Source organism: Centrocercus urophasianus, unplaced genomic scaffold (genome assembly GCF_019232065.1).
Source record: "Centrocercus urophasianus isolate 14NV4802_14NV808 unplaced genomic scaffold, USGS_Curo_1.0 seq_10, whole genome shotgun sequence".
Lineage (NCBI taxonomy): Eukaryota > Metazoa > Chordata > Aves > Galliformes > Phasianidae > Centrocercus > Centrocercus urophasianus.
The window spans coordinates 31,556,399-31,574,662 of record NW_024884142.1 but is presented as its reverse complement, the minus strand read 5'-3'; the positions used below and the strand labels follow the sequence as shown (position 1 = coordinate 31,574,662).

Genomic DNA, 18,264 nt, shown 5'->3' with positions numbered 1-18,264 from the left:
ACTTTCCTGAGACACTAATTCTTCAAGAAATAATTTGTGTTGTGGAGCAAAATCTTCCATCTTTACTACAGCCAACAGTTACTTACAATGTGACAAAGGAAATATGAACTTACTCAACAGCGTAAAATACCTTGATTCATGTACAGAAACATACATACTAAATGAAGTGTGAATTAGCTTTATTCTTTTTTATTCAGCATAGTTAGCATTTTAGGAATAACAATATATATATTTCAAACACTAAGAAGGTAATTTCCCTTCGTTTCCATCTTCTGGATGGCTTTTATGCCCAAACAGCATAATATACCATAAGAACAACGATGATTTCTTAGACACCATTCTAGCATTCTCTTGTAAACCCATCTGCTGTGAGTGTCCCTCATCTTAACCTTCTGTTTAAACCAGAAACTTCAGCTTTACTTTGTCAAAAGAGAAGTACCTCAGGACTCGAAGATCACACACACATACTGCACATCACACACATACAAGTAGTTTAACTTAGCCTCAAAAGATGTAATACAAATAGGCCTAAAATCTTCAGGAGCACAGTCTGTTTGAAAGCACTGGTAAGCCTGTTGCTTCAGTTCAATACAACTGTACACTCAAACTGTGATAAAAAAGTAAAACAATTATTTTCCAAACTCAAACTATTAAAAAATACTGTCAAACACTCTATTTAAGCTACACTTTTTGGGCATGTGTTTATTTTTCATGATAATATTCATACATAACCAACTTTTGTTTTTGTAAACACCATAGGGAATTAAAAACATTGCTTGATTAAAGGTAGCCAAATCTAGCTTATAATTTTAAATCAATGATATAGTACTTAAAAAAATAATTACTTAAGCTATATGCATGCATACAGATACATATTTATGTTTATATAATGTATACAAATAGACACATTTTATATATGCATGTAAGCAAATGCATCTCTGCAGCAGCCAGGTAGAGTATTAGAAGAAACAAGTTTTTTTTTTTGTTTGTTTGTTTTAAATCAATGTTTAATACACAACCAAGATACACTACACCTTCACAACAAAATCGTATCTGTACAACATGAAACTTTTATCAGGCTCTTCCGCACTGCTAATATTTTTCTTAATTCTCTTAAGGAAATTGAGAAATAAAATTACTTTAGAAGTTTACACAGCATTTAACGTAGTGGTCATAAGTAACAGAAAAAAATGAAATACTGACACTAATTTAAGCAAGTAGAAGTTTGAGGATCAATACCTATAAAATCCCTTAAGACTGGCAGTGAGATTTTCAACTTATCTTAAAATGGCTATTAGGTTACAAATAGTTTACTTCTTCTTTATGATTTAGGTACATTCAACTGAAAAAAAAAAAAAAAAAAAAAAAAAAAAAAAAAAAAAAAAAAAAAAAGCAATCACCACCACAAAATAATTAAAAAAAAATACACCAACAGCAGCCCTGCCCATGTGCGCAGAGATATATTCTACTATCATCACGGTGCTAAAAAGTCCTGTAAAACACTTTTCAAGAGCCATTTCAAGAGTGAAATGAAATTCAAATTATGTACATTGTATATATAAAGTTTCATAATAAAAATAAACATCCTTCTGTTTCAAAAACCTGTTAAGAGACAAATCACTGTCAAAAGAAAGGCACTAGGCAAACACGATATACCCTGGTACAGAATTTGTATTCACCATAATTTACATGTTGCACTGAAATAGTAACAGCATATGCACATGCTCTTTCCCTTAAAACACAGCATTAGTTTATAGACCTGTGCAAGATAATACAAACCCTGCTTTCAGAGAAGATGTACTGAGCTTCACTTCTCAGACAGCTCACAAAACTGAAACAATTTACTTGATCACAACTGACAGAAGTAGAAATGAACCCAGAGTTTCCCTTGAAATTAAATACCCTCACACCATAAAATCTTTATCTCACAGACCATAAGCATTTTCCTTCTAGAAATGCTCCAACAGTAACTTCAGGTATCTCTATGTGCAGAAGAACATCGAAGAGTGACCAACTTAACCTTCCCATTCTGTTTATTCTGCAGCTTGCATAAAGTTGGTACATGATTTACTTTAAGAACTATAACATCAAAAAGACGAGTCAACTGCAATTCTTCAGAGTCAATACATTAAAAGTAATCATTTACTATTTTTTTTTTTAACAAATTAGGCAAAAAGAAAGAAAGAAAGAAAGAAAGAAAAGTAGGGGAGTGAGGCTGAAGTGATACAGATATTCCTTAATCCCTTTTCAGATCTGAAACTCATTATAGAGCTTTCTCTTCCACCTAATTTTGATTGGATTTTTTTTCTTATTAAAGTTCGGAACAATTACCTTCTAAATACACCCACCTTTTCCCCTGCGCCTAGTAACTGGGTTCTTATATTTAAGAATTTCATTTCTTTGCATCTGCATAAAGCTTTTCCCACAGAAATATTTTAGCCATTTTTCCAAAAATGACTACGATTGCAGTAGTAACCTACCAGCAGAATTAGATTTCTATTGTTCCAATACTTGCAGTGATTTTTGCTCCAAGCACAGAAAAAATATTGGCTAGGCAGGTGGGGTAGTTCCAGTATCTGCTATTCCATGAGATCTCTTCAAAATCAGTTCTACTCTTGGACATACATTTTTTCCAAGTGGCACATTTAGACTTGAAAACATATTAAGCACATAAAAATACAGTAAGTGCTCAGTAGTGATAAGTTTCTAAGTACTCCTTTATATCATATTTTGAGAAATTCTTACATTCTTCTGAAGATCACATTAGACACCTGTGCATCATGGCCCATATCACTTCACATCAAGAGCTAAATGATGTCTTTGCAGCAACCACAGAAGTTTTTCTAAGGAAGATACACTACGCTGTTACCATAAATGATATTTTAAATAAAAACAGATTATTGCAGTTGTAAAACACTGCACAAAAATTTCAAATGCTTCCATAAACTGCAACAAAAGAAACAACTTTTACAGACATGAATAAAAACTGTCACTGGGAAAAAAGATGACCAGTTCTCATGACTAGTAAACAGTGCAGGCAACTACAGTGACAATAGATGGCAAAGTTTAAGCAGAGAAAGAGATCTGTCCTTACAGGTCTGAATTCAGAAGAATTTTTAAATAATACATTCAATAGAGATATACAGTGCAGTTAGTCAGCCCTTCAACTATATGGGCTCTTTGAACTGCAAAGCTTAAAGGTATCAAATTATAAAAACAAATTATGTATAGTTATATCAGAGAGTTACAGGAAAGATGTATCAACAATTTTCCTTAATAAACAGAGAGCAGTTCACTTGAAAGTGGTAAACTCTTAACAAGTGGTTTAAATGTCTCAGACACTATTTCATAACAGGGTCATAGCTGTATCTTCTTTAGCTTATCCACTTGAGTGCAATTGAAACAAAACAAGCAAAAGTTTCTGTTAGAAACACTCTGAAGTTTGCAGAGATGCAGCAGGAAAATGCAAAGAATTAATACTAGTAAGACTGTAGTAACTCCAGAAATGCACTTCCAAGTGTCAAGTCATTTATCTGTAACCCAATTTCCACAGTTTTTCTTGAAAAAAGCTGAGATGGTTGTGCAATACCTCAAACTTTTAATAATTGCAGACAAGTGACGGGAATTTGCAAATAAGTGTAGATACATAAACATTTTTTTCATACCAGAAGGACTCTAGAAAATATTGTACAAGAGCTGCTGCAAAAGTAATGTCTCCTATTACGTTGGCTCTCAATGTCAGAGGCGGATGTTGGTATTATGGCAGTAGAGGTTGAGCCTTCCTGTCAACAGCCCATTCTATTCTGTTGCCACACGACAGATGGCAGCAGAGGGGCAGTCCAACAGAATGGCACCTGACACAGAAATATGTATGAAGCAAAGGTGTGTCATTGAGTTCCTCCAGGAAGAAATATGGCAACCACTGACAAGCATCAATGCTTGCTGAACATCCGTGGAGACCAAACAGTGGATGTGTGCAGAGTGAGGCATTTCAGCAGTGGCAACAGCAGGTCATCTCTACTGCTGCAGATTTTTATGACGTGGCATGCAGGTTCCTGCTCATCATTGGCCAAAATGCATAGCTGATAGTGGTGACAATGCTGAAAAATGGTCTTTTTAGCTGAGAATTTACTCTGATAAATACTGCGCTCTTTGCATCTGTTGTACTGTCCATGGAAACAAATAGGAGACATTACTTTCAGAACAACCCACACAGTAACTTATGTTTATTTGGAATGACTCAAGTTTTTGGAAAGAAAAGTATACTTTTTTCTTTTTTTGTTTGTCATTTTCTTTCTTAACCACAAGTCCCCACATCCACCTCACAACTTCATGGACAGAGCACTACAATTAACCAAGGAAGAAGTATGAATAATTACAATAAACCCTGTTGAAATTGAGAGGATTCTAGTGGTTACAACAGTTACAACATATTAACTACAAAGCAAGATCAGTCGTTTTTTAAAACCACTTTGTTACAGATTAAACACTTGACATATACTGCAATAATTTAATGTCTACTGTTTTCCTGTAAAGTTGTATGAAAAAGTCCATGTCCCCTTCCTGCAAAAAACTCCCAGAAATGGATTATTGAGGAGACACATCCATGCAATTTGACATTTTCAAGCTTCAGTAAGAAAAACAAATAGTAGTCACTACACTGGAAAGGTGAGACTCTCAGATCTAAAAAGAACTAATTTCCAGGCACACCATATTGTTAAAAGAAGTGTTGAGCAGCTTACTTGAACACTAACATGACCTTAGTAACTATTGTTCTGGATCTTGGAAATACATGAAAATAGAAATCTGATTTCAAGTAAAAGTGATGAGTAGTTGATGTCACTGCTACTAGATTACATTGCTCCAAAAATTATAAATGAAAAAGCAGAATTTAAGATTATTATTCATCGTATGACTAGCGAAATATTAGCTTTAGAATCTTTGATGTTTTTAAAAACTAAATCTGTGTCTCCAGTCAACAAACAATGTATAAGTATAGTTGTTTTTTTTTCCCCCCTATATTTTTAGAATTTTTTTCCCGCTCTCAAATTTCAGGATTTTTTGTTGTTATGTTTTCTAGTTGTTGGATTTTTTTTAAAATAAAATTCAGACACAGAAAAACTATGTAAATTTGTCAGCATTCCAGTAACGTGCAAAAGTATGCAGCATGTACTGAATAGAACAAATACAAGTAAACTAGAAATATTTCAGTAGTTCTTTGGAACTCAATCTTTCAGAGATATATATTTAAAAATGAAATAAACAAAAACTCACCAATGTTGCACACATACAATGAGACATACATACAGTGTTCTTACCACAAGATAATCATATAATCAAGAACTCCCAATGTGCAAAGCATAAAAACAGTAGCTGTAGTTTACGCACGCTACTGACATGCATCCTGCAAAAAGCAAGCTATCAAGATCAAATTTAGCTTAAAGGATCACTTAGATTAGAAACAGAAGTACATGAATAAAGTGTACAAGTATCTGTCAAATTTTTGTACTACTTCAGTCATGTAGTTATCCCATGCAGATGTTCTTGAAGCTTAGCATGCAAATTACTAATTAAAATAAAGCATTCTTGAACTACAGTAATGAATGAGATGAAAATATTCTCACACTTTTTACTCTTCAAAATTTAGTAGTAGTGCATTTACATTAATGCAATATAAGGATTTAAACATACCGATAATAAAGGCATTTCATAACAGAGTCTTCACTCTCAATTTCTTTCTTACTGTATTTAATATGCTAAGAAACAACTGCAGTAGAAATAGCTCACATAAGCCACTGCTCCTTTTCTTTTCTGTACTTCTCAGACCACTTCTGAGTGAGCTCTAGATAAACATTTGGTTTATGGGGCTTATAATCAAGGTAAACTATTTGTCCAGTCTTTTTGGGGACAGCTTTTTCAATCTGAGTACCCTCGTGCCATTCATTGAAAGATGTAATGGAAATAATTTCTGGTCTCACCAAAAGGGCTGCATTAAAGGCAGTCTCATAGTATTTTCCATTGACACGATTACGTGTGTTGTGGTTGTTCCATGGTCGGATACTCGTGTCGATATATCCTGGTCCCACACTTGGAATAAACATTAAGTTGTTGCTGTCACAAAAGGCTTTTAAACTTGCCCAATTATGATGAGATGAGCCATAAGAGAACCCATTTGTAGCAAAGTATGTGTACATTCCATCAAAGCCACTTCTGTGAATATCATGCTTATGCCTTTCTTCTACAAGAAGAGCAATGAATAACGCATCGTATGGAGTATTTCGAATAGTCTGGGATCCAGATACAGTTAACAGATTCGCCCATATTTCAGGAATTGTTACGTAAGAATCATAAACATAAAACATGGGAAGAGATCTGCCTGTGTTGGTCTTATGCCTGTAAAAGGCTGGGTGGGCTCCATATCTACAAAGCAAACAAGTATCATTAAAACCAAATTTACCATTTTGAAAACATTGACTTACAAATTGCATTGAAGATCTCTTTTTCGAAAAAATAAATAACTAAATAAAACAGTGCAGGTGCTTCAAAACACAGAAATGCATATCCATTTTCAATCCAGTATCTCAGTATCTGTTAAAGGATTGAATAATGAATCTGCAAAGATCACTATTTCTACCAATCAGTATTTGTGTTAAACTGCACTATAAGTATTAGTCTTCTCTGAAAGGCAATTCTCTAAACAAGACTGTAAGTAGCACTGATGAACAAAACAATTAGTAGCTGTACAAAATTTGTCAAGCTGAATTAAAATCATTAGAGGTCAACACGTTATGGCTTGCTGCTTATTTGTCACTCTAAAAATGCATGTCTAATTCATATAGTTGCGTACTTAATACTTCAACTGCTTTCATCTGAAACACTCTGTCTCACTCATGTTGCAAATGAATATTGAAAGCAACATACATTTGAATGTTTACACACAGTTCATGCTTCAATATTTAAAAAACAGACTTCTGAGTTTAAGTACCACCAAAATATGAACTATGCTTCCTGAAGTTTTCTTCAGTCTCAGTACATATTTTGAATATATTCTTCCAGGCTCTAGACAGCATACAGAACTTCACTGAACAAATATTAAAAATACACAAAAGGAACATTTTGAAAACACTCACTTGTCAATGATGTATTTGACATTGTGGTACATACTGCGATCATCTCTATCTTTGTAGGGCTCAATATGAAAAGTGACCTGAAAAACAAAAAATAGTGAAGCAGCACAAACAATATTTTATTGAATATTTGAGCATTCTATGTTACGTGAAGCAAGTAGTGGTCATATTAACATTTTCTGTTAATCCTAATGTAAATCAATTTTAAGATTAGTAGTTTCAGATCCAGGAAAGTCTAGCAATAAGAGTAAATATTTCATTTTTTTTTCGTTAGTACTAAACATTGCTTTTGTTTTCCCTCGGCAATAGGGCACAGTAAGCACACTTCACAGAACTTCACAACTACAGCAGAAAGTAACAACTGAAATAAAAGATTATTTATTTGAATGTCAAATAACTGGTTAAGCAGTGAATTTCCACGTAACATGTTCAAATTACTATTGATAATAAGAACAGAACATGTTCAAATTACTATTGATAATAAGAACAGTTCCCACTGTCAAACTAGATTTTAAGACAGTATATGAAAATTTTAATTTAAAATTTTATGGAGTTATCAACACCATAACTGCTGATATGCTTTTATCCCTGTAACTAAGTCTAATCTGAATCTCTGCTGCTCTAAATTCAAGCTTGGGGCTTATGAAATTATTTATCCTGCGTTTGTGAAATTACATCAATGTAAAAATCTTGTTTCCAGCTATGCAATTCAAGGGAGGAGTACATTACATTAATCAAAGCGACTAGCTTTTCAGAAGCAACTTCAGAGTACAAAGCATTTAATGAAGCATTCAACTACTCTGCAACAGTAGCAAATTTAATTACAGTACCAGAGTATATAAAAATACAGTATTACACTAAACTACAAGAATTAACAAGATGGGTTGAAGAGTGCTTTAATATATTTTATTTTCATCTATCAAAAATAAGCAAATCAAAAGGACAAATTTTAGCAGATATGTTTTATTTTTTATAAAACATTTTTTTCTCTGCTGTTTTTAGTCTACAGACATTACTTAACTAAATAACCATTTACTTGTGCAAGAATATTTTAAAAAAATTCTGAAAGTAGAATTTAGTGATAGTATCTTTACTTAATATCTGCATTCCAGTAACTAATCCAAACAGTAACAGCAGCTCCATCCACAATGCTATTATTACCATAATATTTAAGCATTTTCCTTGGTAGCTTATTTGAATTTTGCCTTGCTCTTTTGAGACGTGAGTGTTAACGAGTTCTCTTAGGTGAGATCAAGCTCCATAAAATGATCTGAAAACTTCTAGTGGAAGACAGTTTTCTTTAAAAATAGTAAATTATTAAAAAGGAAAAGAAAAAAGAAAGACTGCAACGTGTCACAGTGAAATTCTCATTGCGACTTTGAAAATTACTTACGTATCATTTAATTTTCCTACTTTGCTCTTGTCTGACAAAGAATCTAAAGCTGCTTCTAATAACAGGAAATGTCTCTGTAAATCTGACAACTAAAGCGAGAGCAGATGAATGGTACATTTCAGTCCCCAACCCAGACAGCACACTCTTGAGATGAAATGCATACAGCGGCTCAGAACATTCGAAAAGTAAACCTTATTATTTGGAAAGAATAAACAGCAGCGCATGTTCTCTTTATTCCCCCAACCCTTTCCCCTCTCTGCCTGCCCAAGGTAAAATACAGGTTTTACTCTAAATATAAACATAGTACAGTGCAAGAACACATGTATCTACTTTTGGAACTCCCAAAATTGCAGCAAAAGAGCACACAGACAGAAGCTACAATTACCTTACAAACTTTCTTTGCTCAACATCACAGGTGAAATGTAAGAAACTTTTACCACAATTTACTTTCCAATGCAGTTTTATTTTATCAATCATATAAATGTTTTACCTTTAGATTGTATTTGCTTGCATAATCCAAAATAATAGGCACCAAATCATCAGTTGGTTCTCCGTTTTCATCAGCCATACCTGGTGGGTACCACGAAAGTGCTATTACACCTAAAAATATAAAGCACAGCTTTCAAATTGTATATTTAAAGCGTAGCATGCAGTCAGTTTGTCATGAGTTATAATTATTGTTTGATGTAAAATCTATATACTGTAAACAAGAATTTCAAATTACTTTTTAATCAATTGTGAAATCTCAGCACTCTCTCTTTCTTTACTGCTGAAAGAAATCAGCGGTAAAAGCATCTGTCAGAACAAGGGAACACATTTGTACCCAATGCCCCTAACATTCATAGACGTTGCCCTCCACTCTCTAGCACAGCATCATAATCTCCAAGTTTTATTAAGAGATGTTGGAAAAGGCTCCTGTGGTGTTATAGCTGTGCCACAGTACACTAGAGAATACCAAGATGCACAGGGGTAGAGAATACTCCAGAGATGAGGGCTACACAATGTCAAAAAGATTCTTATGAAGACTTATCCCCTACAACACTTCTGCATTATACCTCAGGCTCTATTACAAAATAATCATTTCATACTGGAAGGAGTGACTATAATCCTGCGCTCCTCCTTCTAGACACAAGCAGTCCCTATTACAACAAAAATGCAATGCTCCTAGACTGTAATTTTCCTTAATGCTTTCCTCAAAAGCAAAAGATGACATACCTCATCAGAAAGACTCAAAACCTCTGTCTCTAAAATGAAATGCTGTCAGATTAAAAAACAAAGCAAGACTGCTTAGATATACAGCTGGAAATAACGTAATATATCAGTAAGACAGACAAATACACATGATACTGATTTAAAAATATTTTCCTAATGATACTAAATTAAACATATGGAACAGTAAGTCAATGTGGATCTTTTTAACTATCTAAAGATTGAAGTATCTAAGCCAGTTTACAGGCACAAAAATTTAGAGCATATACTTCCCTTTGACTTTACTAATACTGTAACTTTCCTGACAAACAACTTCAGAATAAAGTCCAAAATTATGAATAAGAAAACATCAATTAGAATGAATATGCTACCAGCTGCTAATGTCAAAAACAGAAATTTCATCTCAGTATACAAAGGAGAGGTTAATCCAACAACTCACAGCATATTCTCTCAAAATTTTATAAAAAAAAATAAAATCATAAACAACAGACTATCAAGAGCGACAGTCAGTTCAAGGGCAAGAAAAATGCAATAGTTTACTGCATTTTATCACCCTATCTTTTATTTAACACAACAGGAATGGACAAAATTCAAAAGACATTATGAACAAAAAGCACAATAAGGCAAACATGATACATTTTTCCAAAATATCTTGCATATAACATCTGTCATGAGCCTCTTCTATCACGTTAAGAAACAAGGAGGAGTTCAGGAGACAAAATTTTTCAAGGAAGCTAACGCATTTGTCTTTCTTTGAGATTTTTTCCTTTTTTTTTTTTTTTTAATAGATGTAAGTTACTCTGAAAGTAATGTCTCATATTTATTTCCATGGAAACTAAAATGGAGCTATTTTCCTCTTTGTATCTATTTGATAGAACAAATTCTCAGGTACTAAACACTCTTTTTTTGACACAGTGACCATGATTAGCAATGTATTTATGCCAGCGATGAAAAAGAGCCTGAGTGCAGCACTCGTAAAAACTGTCATGAGTGGAGATGACCCACGGCTGCCACTACTGAAATGCAGCACCTACCACCTCACTGTGCTCACATCCACTGTTTGCTCTCCATAACTGCTCATTAAACATCAGCGAATGTCAGTGGGCGTCATTTCTTAAAGCAGCGAAGAAGTCAATGCCACACCTTTGCTCCTCCAAGTCAGGCATCATTTTCTCAGTCTGTCCCTCTGCTGCCATGTGTCACACAGTAAGACAATGCAACAGAATATTGGTGGAAGTTCAACCTCTACTTGAGGTTCAACCATACCATTGTCATTAACTTCTGACGTCGTTGGTCAATAGAATAAAATCGATGGCATAACTTTTAGGGCAGCCCTTGTCTCAAGGCAGTCAGTATATGTACCACATAAACTTTTCATTCTTCGAACGTACGTGGCAATTGTTCTTGGAAATTAACTCACCATCATTGCCCCAAGTGACAGACAAAGTTTTAAAGATATTCCTGTGATAACAACATCCTCATGCATCCTTTGAACAGCATTTGGAATCAAGCTCTTCTTCAAAAATTAAAACAGTATGGAAGGCCCATAAACTTTTCTCAGCCTAACTAAGAGCATCAGAAACTCACAGAAACTAAAAGCATTTTTTTCTTACTACTGATCAAATCATCACTTGCGTGAAGACAAAAGAAATGGAACTGCATGCAAATTTGGCTATCAACAAATATAGATCAGACCTCTGTTTTTAATCTAGGCTTTCCCAATGTAATCAAGGCCTCCACTAATTGAGGAATAAAAGAAAGAAAGATCCTCTTTTCCAAGTGCAGTTCAACCTAGATTAAAATACACAGCATGAATTTATGTCTGAGATTACCTCTCTCCTTGTCTGCTTGACTACTCAAGAATCCTAGACAGTTTACTTAGATGATATAACTAACTTTTAGATGAGTGACATAAGTTAAAATGAGTGTCACCATAGATATTAAATCTGAGGGCAGTTTACAGGAAAAAAGGACTAGTAATTGCTTGACAATAGTTGTGGATGTAATTTACATTAACATTTTATATACCAGAGTGAGCTTTTCATCGTGAAAAATATGAGCATTAATACTATCTAATTTATAACATTTTTTCCCCCAACACTATTCAAAGGAGAAGTGACATTTCAATTCTATGAATTACTGAAGTCTGCTATCAGATATTCTATTGAAATACACTAAAAATCAACTCCCTTTTACCCCTCAGGAAACACAACTCATCTGCCTCTGAAGTTGTGCACCAGCAGAATAAAATAAGAGGCATCACTTTCAGAGCAGCCCTCATGTTTTCTGTTACATATTATAAGAGAAAAGGATCACTTCAGGAGACTGAGAAGGGACCGATTTAACCAAAGATCAGCGTAACATCATAAAAACAGACAAATGAAGGACTTCAAACCATACTGCAATAAAAACAGGGCAGTGCAAAATATGAAGTTTCATCAAGCAACCTGAAGAATAACAGATGGATACAACACATTCTGAAACTAAGAACACCACATGAAAGCAGTGAATAAGACTCCTGCAGTTTCAACCTCTTACATGCCTTTGAGACTCGCACAATATTGGCTGAGAGAACCATTTACATTTTTTTCCCCCCCTCTTGGAAGATTCTTGACAAAGACTCTCAAAAAAGGTAAGAAAAAATACTATTTGATAAATGTAAAACACAGCAAGGCTAGGATTAGAAACTAGCTATAATTGCAAAAGAAGAAACTATAAACAGTAACTTTAGTACACAAAAAATGAATACAGTATTAATCATAGAAGAAAAAGATGCAATATTTGAGTAATAATCTGAGAAAAAGTAAATTATGGTGACCAAATCTAGATTGAAAAAAAAAAATTTCAAGTATAATTAAATCCAAGAGTCAGAATAACAACCAAAAAAATTGAACTTTTGATAAATACCAGTTTAAAAAAAAAAAAAAAAAAAAAAAATCAAAAAACAAAATAAAAAAAACACGTATGACTTATTATTGTTAAAAAAATTAAATGGAAAGGTAAATTAAGACTATTAAAAAAAAAAAAAAAAAAAAAACAACCTTTCTCTGTAAAGCATTTTTCTTAGTATTTTGCATTTTTTCTACTACCAGTTCTGCTTCATCAGCATTTTTATTTAGAGGATGAGAAATGTCAAATTATTCTAAAATTACACACCTGCTCTCTGCTTTCATCACACTACCACACATTATTGTCTGATTTAGATACGACTAAAAAAGTGCTTTGTGACAACTAATATCAGATTTTTCTGCATCTGTTTTCCCTCTGCTGCTGCTGTTCTTGTTGTTAATGAAGTAATTCTATTATTGAAAATAGTAAGAAAACTCCTACTTTTGTATTAATTATAGTTGAAAACACAGGTTAGAATAAAAAGTAAAAAACAAAATAAACAAGAATTAAATATTACAGAAGCAAACACTACCACTTGGAATATAACAATTATACAATTCTTAGTGTCTATGTCAACGAAAGCAATTCAATTCAGCACAATTAGTACTGTGAATATTCTATAAGCTCTGATCGTACTGTTTCAATACACTTACATAAGCTGTTCAGAGCTTAGTATTAGACTATGTAACTCCTTATTTTAAAGATGATAGATGTAGAACAGGCACAAAACAACAATAAAGTATGAGAACAAAAACACAATAAATATTCTTTTTATATATCCCTTTAAGATATATACTTACGGTGGGGAAAAAAAAGGTATTTTTGGACAAGGAAATAAACCATTATTAGCTACACTTAAACTATCCTACTTGAATATAAAAAGTTTAGGATTAGACACTTCTATAGCTAATGAGACCACCTATAGACATATTGCATTCAATAAAAGCCATAATCCTACATTTTTTGACATGACTAATATAACATTGTTGTAACACAACAAGTGTTTGTAAACAATTCTCTTGTTTGAACAGACTGCTCTACTACTTTGTCAGCATGACTTACTGAAGTGCTATTAAAACCTAAGTACACACCTCCAAAAATAAAATATGCAGACAGACAACAAACTCTAACAACAGTTTCTGTATTGTCTACACATGTTAACAGTGCTTAATGGTTTAATTCATGAAACATATGCACCTGAAGGATTACACAGTTCTTGGTTTCTATGCTCATCAGAAGTGGCTCTGATGTTCAAGGTTTTGAGGTAGGTATTAAAACTTAGAAACATTTAGCAACTTCACCCATTTCAGAGTTACAAAGAAAAACTGGTCAGCTGTGTTCATTCAAATATTTAAGGCTGGATAAATGAAAAACATGCTGAAACATTAACATTCATTTACCAATTGAAGCTGAAAGCATTTGTTTCATGTGAGCTTCTATGACAGAAGTATCTTTGGAACTGTAAGATCCAAGTTCAGGATAAAAATTGGCTGCAATGTCCTCAGGAGGATTATGCCTTCCCTTTGGATAATTGTTTGCAATTTTGGGGTCCCAATGTGGCAACAAAGGATGGTTCCAGTGAATGTATTTACCATCAAACTGTGGATTCCCAAACCAGCTATAATAGAATATATGGAAGTTATAATTAGGAGAAGACAGATCTCCTTCCAACTTGTTCACAGGAGGCATGGATGCTTTCATAGTATTGACCACACCAGCATGCATGTTACTGATCTGTGTTACAGTATCTCCTTGAACCCTATTCAGTGAACTTCTTTTACTCTCTAAGAGCTCTGTCCGTTGCTGAAGCTCAGGTAATAAACCAAGTCCAAATGGGTCCCCAAAGCCAGCTCTGTCAGGTCTCAGAGTCTTCAAAGCCATCATTATGGAGCAAATAAACAAAATAAAAAGCAACAAAATGATGCATGTTCTTCTGCGAAATCTTGCCATGATGTCATACTTCAGAATCCACTAAAATCCATCCAATTTTGGCAGCAACTGATAAAACACAAATATTTTGAAGTCAGATTTCTTATTGTCTAGTAGTACAGTTTTTTCATAAGGTTTCTACATAATGGAAATATTAGAAGACAATTATGTGATGCTTATATACTGTATTAATGACAAGTTTTCTCAAAAGATTAAAGTGAAGGAGAACGATCAAAAACACTTACGTGTTTGAGAATGTGTGTCAAAGATTAAAGTTTACCACTGAAGAAACCCAGATTTTAATAAACACCTTACTTTTGAACTTTGTTCTTTTCTTAATTAAATCCCATGAAATCTTGGTTATATTATTTCAGAAGTCTTCTATTTTGGTAAGTCTGCTCAAAATAGCAAAGAAAGTAAGAAAAAAGCAGAAACCATGACAACAGAGTAATGTAAAAGAGAAAAAAATCAAATTGAGATAGTGAACAAAGTACAGTTTATGTTCAGAATACAGGTTTGTTATCACTACCTACTGAATGGCACAACCACCTCTTGTTAAGGAACTTCACTGACTGAACATTTTTGGCCAATTAAGCTTCATACTGTAGAGTTTCCCAGCTTTTCATACCTAAAATTCAATGTGTTGAACTACAAAAAAAAAAATAAAAAAAAAATCAGCATAGCTTTAAAGATGTACTTCAGGCAGAAAGCCTGCAATCAGCTGCTGGTAACCTGTTAGTACAGTATCACAGCTGCATGGCACTTCATGCACAATTTCTGGATTAGGTTCAAAGTAAAACCAATAGTGCACAACATTTCAGCACTGGAGGGAAGGGAACGAAAAGCATTATAACAAAATTCCTGATTACCTTGTAAATAATTCCCATTCAACATTAAACAGAAGAGAGAACGTGATGAAAAAAGCTCAGGTCACCACGTAATGGTGTGGAACATGATTAAGCACAAAAATGGAAGATTTTAGAAAAAAAAACCTGATTCAGCTGTCATTAGATATAGCACAGAAGTGATTTTGTATTTCTGTAACTGACATCCAAATAGTAGAATATGACTTTAAAGTATCAAGGTATACACAGGTCATTTTTACATGCAAACTATCTCATCTTATTTTCCTACCGTTACTTAATATTATTAAAATACATTAACATATAGCTTCAGTAGTAACCATGCTTGTCACCACTTCTAGAGTCACAAATTTAGATAAAGAATTTTAGGATGTTTCTTTAACAACATAGTTTGAGTAGGATTACCGCTATGACACTGCCAAAAAGTCTTGCTTTTGCTTCCAATGTTTTTTCCACTGATCCTCCTCTCCGTGTCCTGTTATCTCTGGTACGCTGGTTTCAAAGTATGGTCACACACATGCTCAAGGAGCAAAACCACGTTAACATTTCAAAAACAGACAACAAAAAAGAGATACCCTTTTATTTTGTTAGAGATTTGACTGAGCTGAACAAGTACAACAGCAGTAATGCCAACAGGTGAGTAAACAGCATAGACAGAAGAAGGAAAAAAAGAAAATGAAGCAGCACAACTGCACTGTGAAAACATATCCTTTGTTACCATCAGGGAAAATGATTATCCAGCATATATGCTTATAGTACTTCACTTCACATTTTTCATTTAACAGACTTCATGTCACTTTACATCAAATTACAGACTTCTTTTTATACAGCACGCAATCCATCCCTAGGCCTTAAAATTTTAGCAGATTTTATTTGGAATTTTCTCTTACTAATAAATTAACTTTAGAAAGACTTGCACACTACTTCTGCACTGTTTCTGAGATATTTTCAATCTTACTTACAATGTACATGAAATGTTACCATTTCAATCTAACTTACCGTGCTGCACCTCAGAATTTTAAGTTTTCTAAAGGATCAGTTTTTTTTTTTTAATTACTTTTTCCACAACAGAAACAATGTCATTTTGTCATTTAAGTGCTTAAATGTATTAATGCATTTCAGTTTTTCAACCCAGATGATACTGACAGAAAACACATTTACTTTCTTCTCCAATTATTATTTTATCCCCCCTCCACAGTAAAGAGATTTCACATCACTAGAGATTACAGTCTGTAACTAGAACATTTGCAAGCTCTTTCTCCTTTACTGAGAAAGCGGTCCTTTCTTTCTTTGCTTGACATAGCAGCTACAAAACTTCCGCCCCACTGTACCAACATTTCACTATCATGAAGTGTTACTTCTGATATGTCAGGAACTGGTGTTAGTTCTCCACATTGTTGTTCCAATAAATATTTTTTCCAATAAAATATTTACAATTCAAGTATATTAAGAAGCAAGCAGCATACATGCTAACTTTACTTCCATCAGAAGTTTTTGATTTGACTGGCAACAGGACAGACCCTGGTCTATCACAGTGCTTTATGAACCTCTAATATACTTATATAGAGGCATAAAACTGAAGAGCAAAAGTTCTAACATGTCTACACGATATCTAACCTAACAAAGGGTGTTCTGCATGCCAGCTGCAATGTCAAGGTTCAGCACTGACATACACACTTGTACTTTAACAATTGCATTCAAGACCTAAACAGTAACAGGCAAATAGTGCTCACCAGCACTACTGCCGCAGCAAAGATGTAAACATCAGCAAATATCAAAGCTTCACAGCTAAGGTCTCCAAACTTCACTTTTGCTATAAATTCCCAGCTGCAAGAACCTGAAAACTCTGAAAGAACAGATCAGACTTAAGCAAAGCTGAAGTCTGTAGGCCTTCAAAGACTTCAGTGCTTTGCAAACAGGCCACCCTTGATCTTGCGCTGCATTCCGGGACCACCGTGCAAATAAGCACCTGGCAGCATCACTTCAGGTGCCAAGTGACTGATCAGGTGAGGTTCAGTATGCTTCCCTAGGGGTTGCTAAGGTCTGCACAACTCGTATTTACATAACATCTTCCAGTCTGGAGAACACAAAAAGCAACAGAGGTTGACCTGCGAGGCCTTCCTTGTAACAGCCTTAGCACTCGTTCCAGTAATATACAAACAGAGTATTTCTCCAAAAAAAAGTCAGCACGACAGTGTTTAGAGAAGGTTTTCTCAAAGAAAAAAAGAAAGAAAAAAGAAAGAAAGGAAAAAAAAAAAAAAAAAGCAAGCACTGGAAAACCATTGAGAGACGACATCACACATAGCAAGCATTTCATAACTGCGCTTACAGCCTACGGGGATACACCGGGTGATGATGTACCGGCCCCCCAACACCGCCAGGCCGCCCATCAGCAGCTGCAGGGTGAGGGCAGCCCCTCGGCTCTCCTCGTTCCCTCCAGCCCCGGGGAGAGCCCCGGCCCGGCCCGGTTCCTCACATCCTTTCCCCCGCTCCGGGGGCCGGCAGCGCCCTCGCCGCGCTGCTCCCCACCCAACCCAGGCGCCGCGGACAAGCGGCCGCTACTCACCGGCCCGACGCAGGAGGACCCGCCGCGGAGGGCGGGCTCATATCGCCGGGAGCCGGGCCAGCGCCTCTCCGCAGGGATACGCATGCCCAAGCTGACGCGCGTGCGCGGCGGCAGGACGGGGCGGAGGTTGGGGCTGGTGTGCCGCCCGACGGTTGTCGCTGGGAGCTGGGCGGCCTCAGTGCTGGGAGCTGTGGTTGCGAGGGGTCTCAACGATCGTCTAGTTCTGACTTTCTGCCGTGGGCTGGGTTGCCACCTTTTTTTTTTTCTTGTTTTTTTCCTTCCCCAGAA

The 18,264-nt window shown here is 35.0% G+C and overlaps 1 protein-coding gene across 7 annotated transcripts; it reads right to left on the bottom strand.

The window, feature by feature from the left end:
- Positions 1-162: 162 nt before the first annotated feature.
- Positions 163-18,042, bottom strand: MANEA (mannosidase endo-alpha). Of its 7 annotated transcripts, none has more exons than XM_042814101.1 (6): positions 17,977-18,042; positions 15,077-15,195; positions 14,019-14,616; positions 9,011-9,120; positions 7,131-7,207; positions 163-6,420 (listed from the first exon to the last, which is right to left on the bottom strand). In XM_042814101.1, exons 3-6 carry the CDS (start codon positions 14,566-14,568, stop codon positions 5,784-5,786), a joined length of 1,374 nt encoding a protein of 457 aa, XP_042670035.1. In that variant the 5' UTR covers positions 14,569-14,616; positions 15,077-15,195; positions 17,977-18,042; the 3' UTR covers positions 163-5,783. The 7 variants fall into 7 exon arrangements, with proteins under 7 accessions (XP_042670035.1, XP_042670045.1, XP_042670026.1 ...); XM_042814111.1 differs by lacking the exon at positions 17,977-18,042 and adding an exon at positions 17,740-17,857; XM_042814092.1 differs by lacking the exon at positions 17,977-18,042 and adding an exon at positions 15,816-16,516.
- Positions 18,043-18,264: the final 222 nt, after the last annotated feature.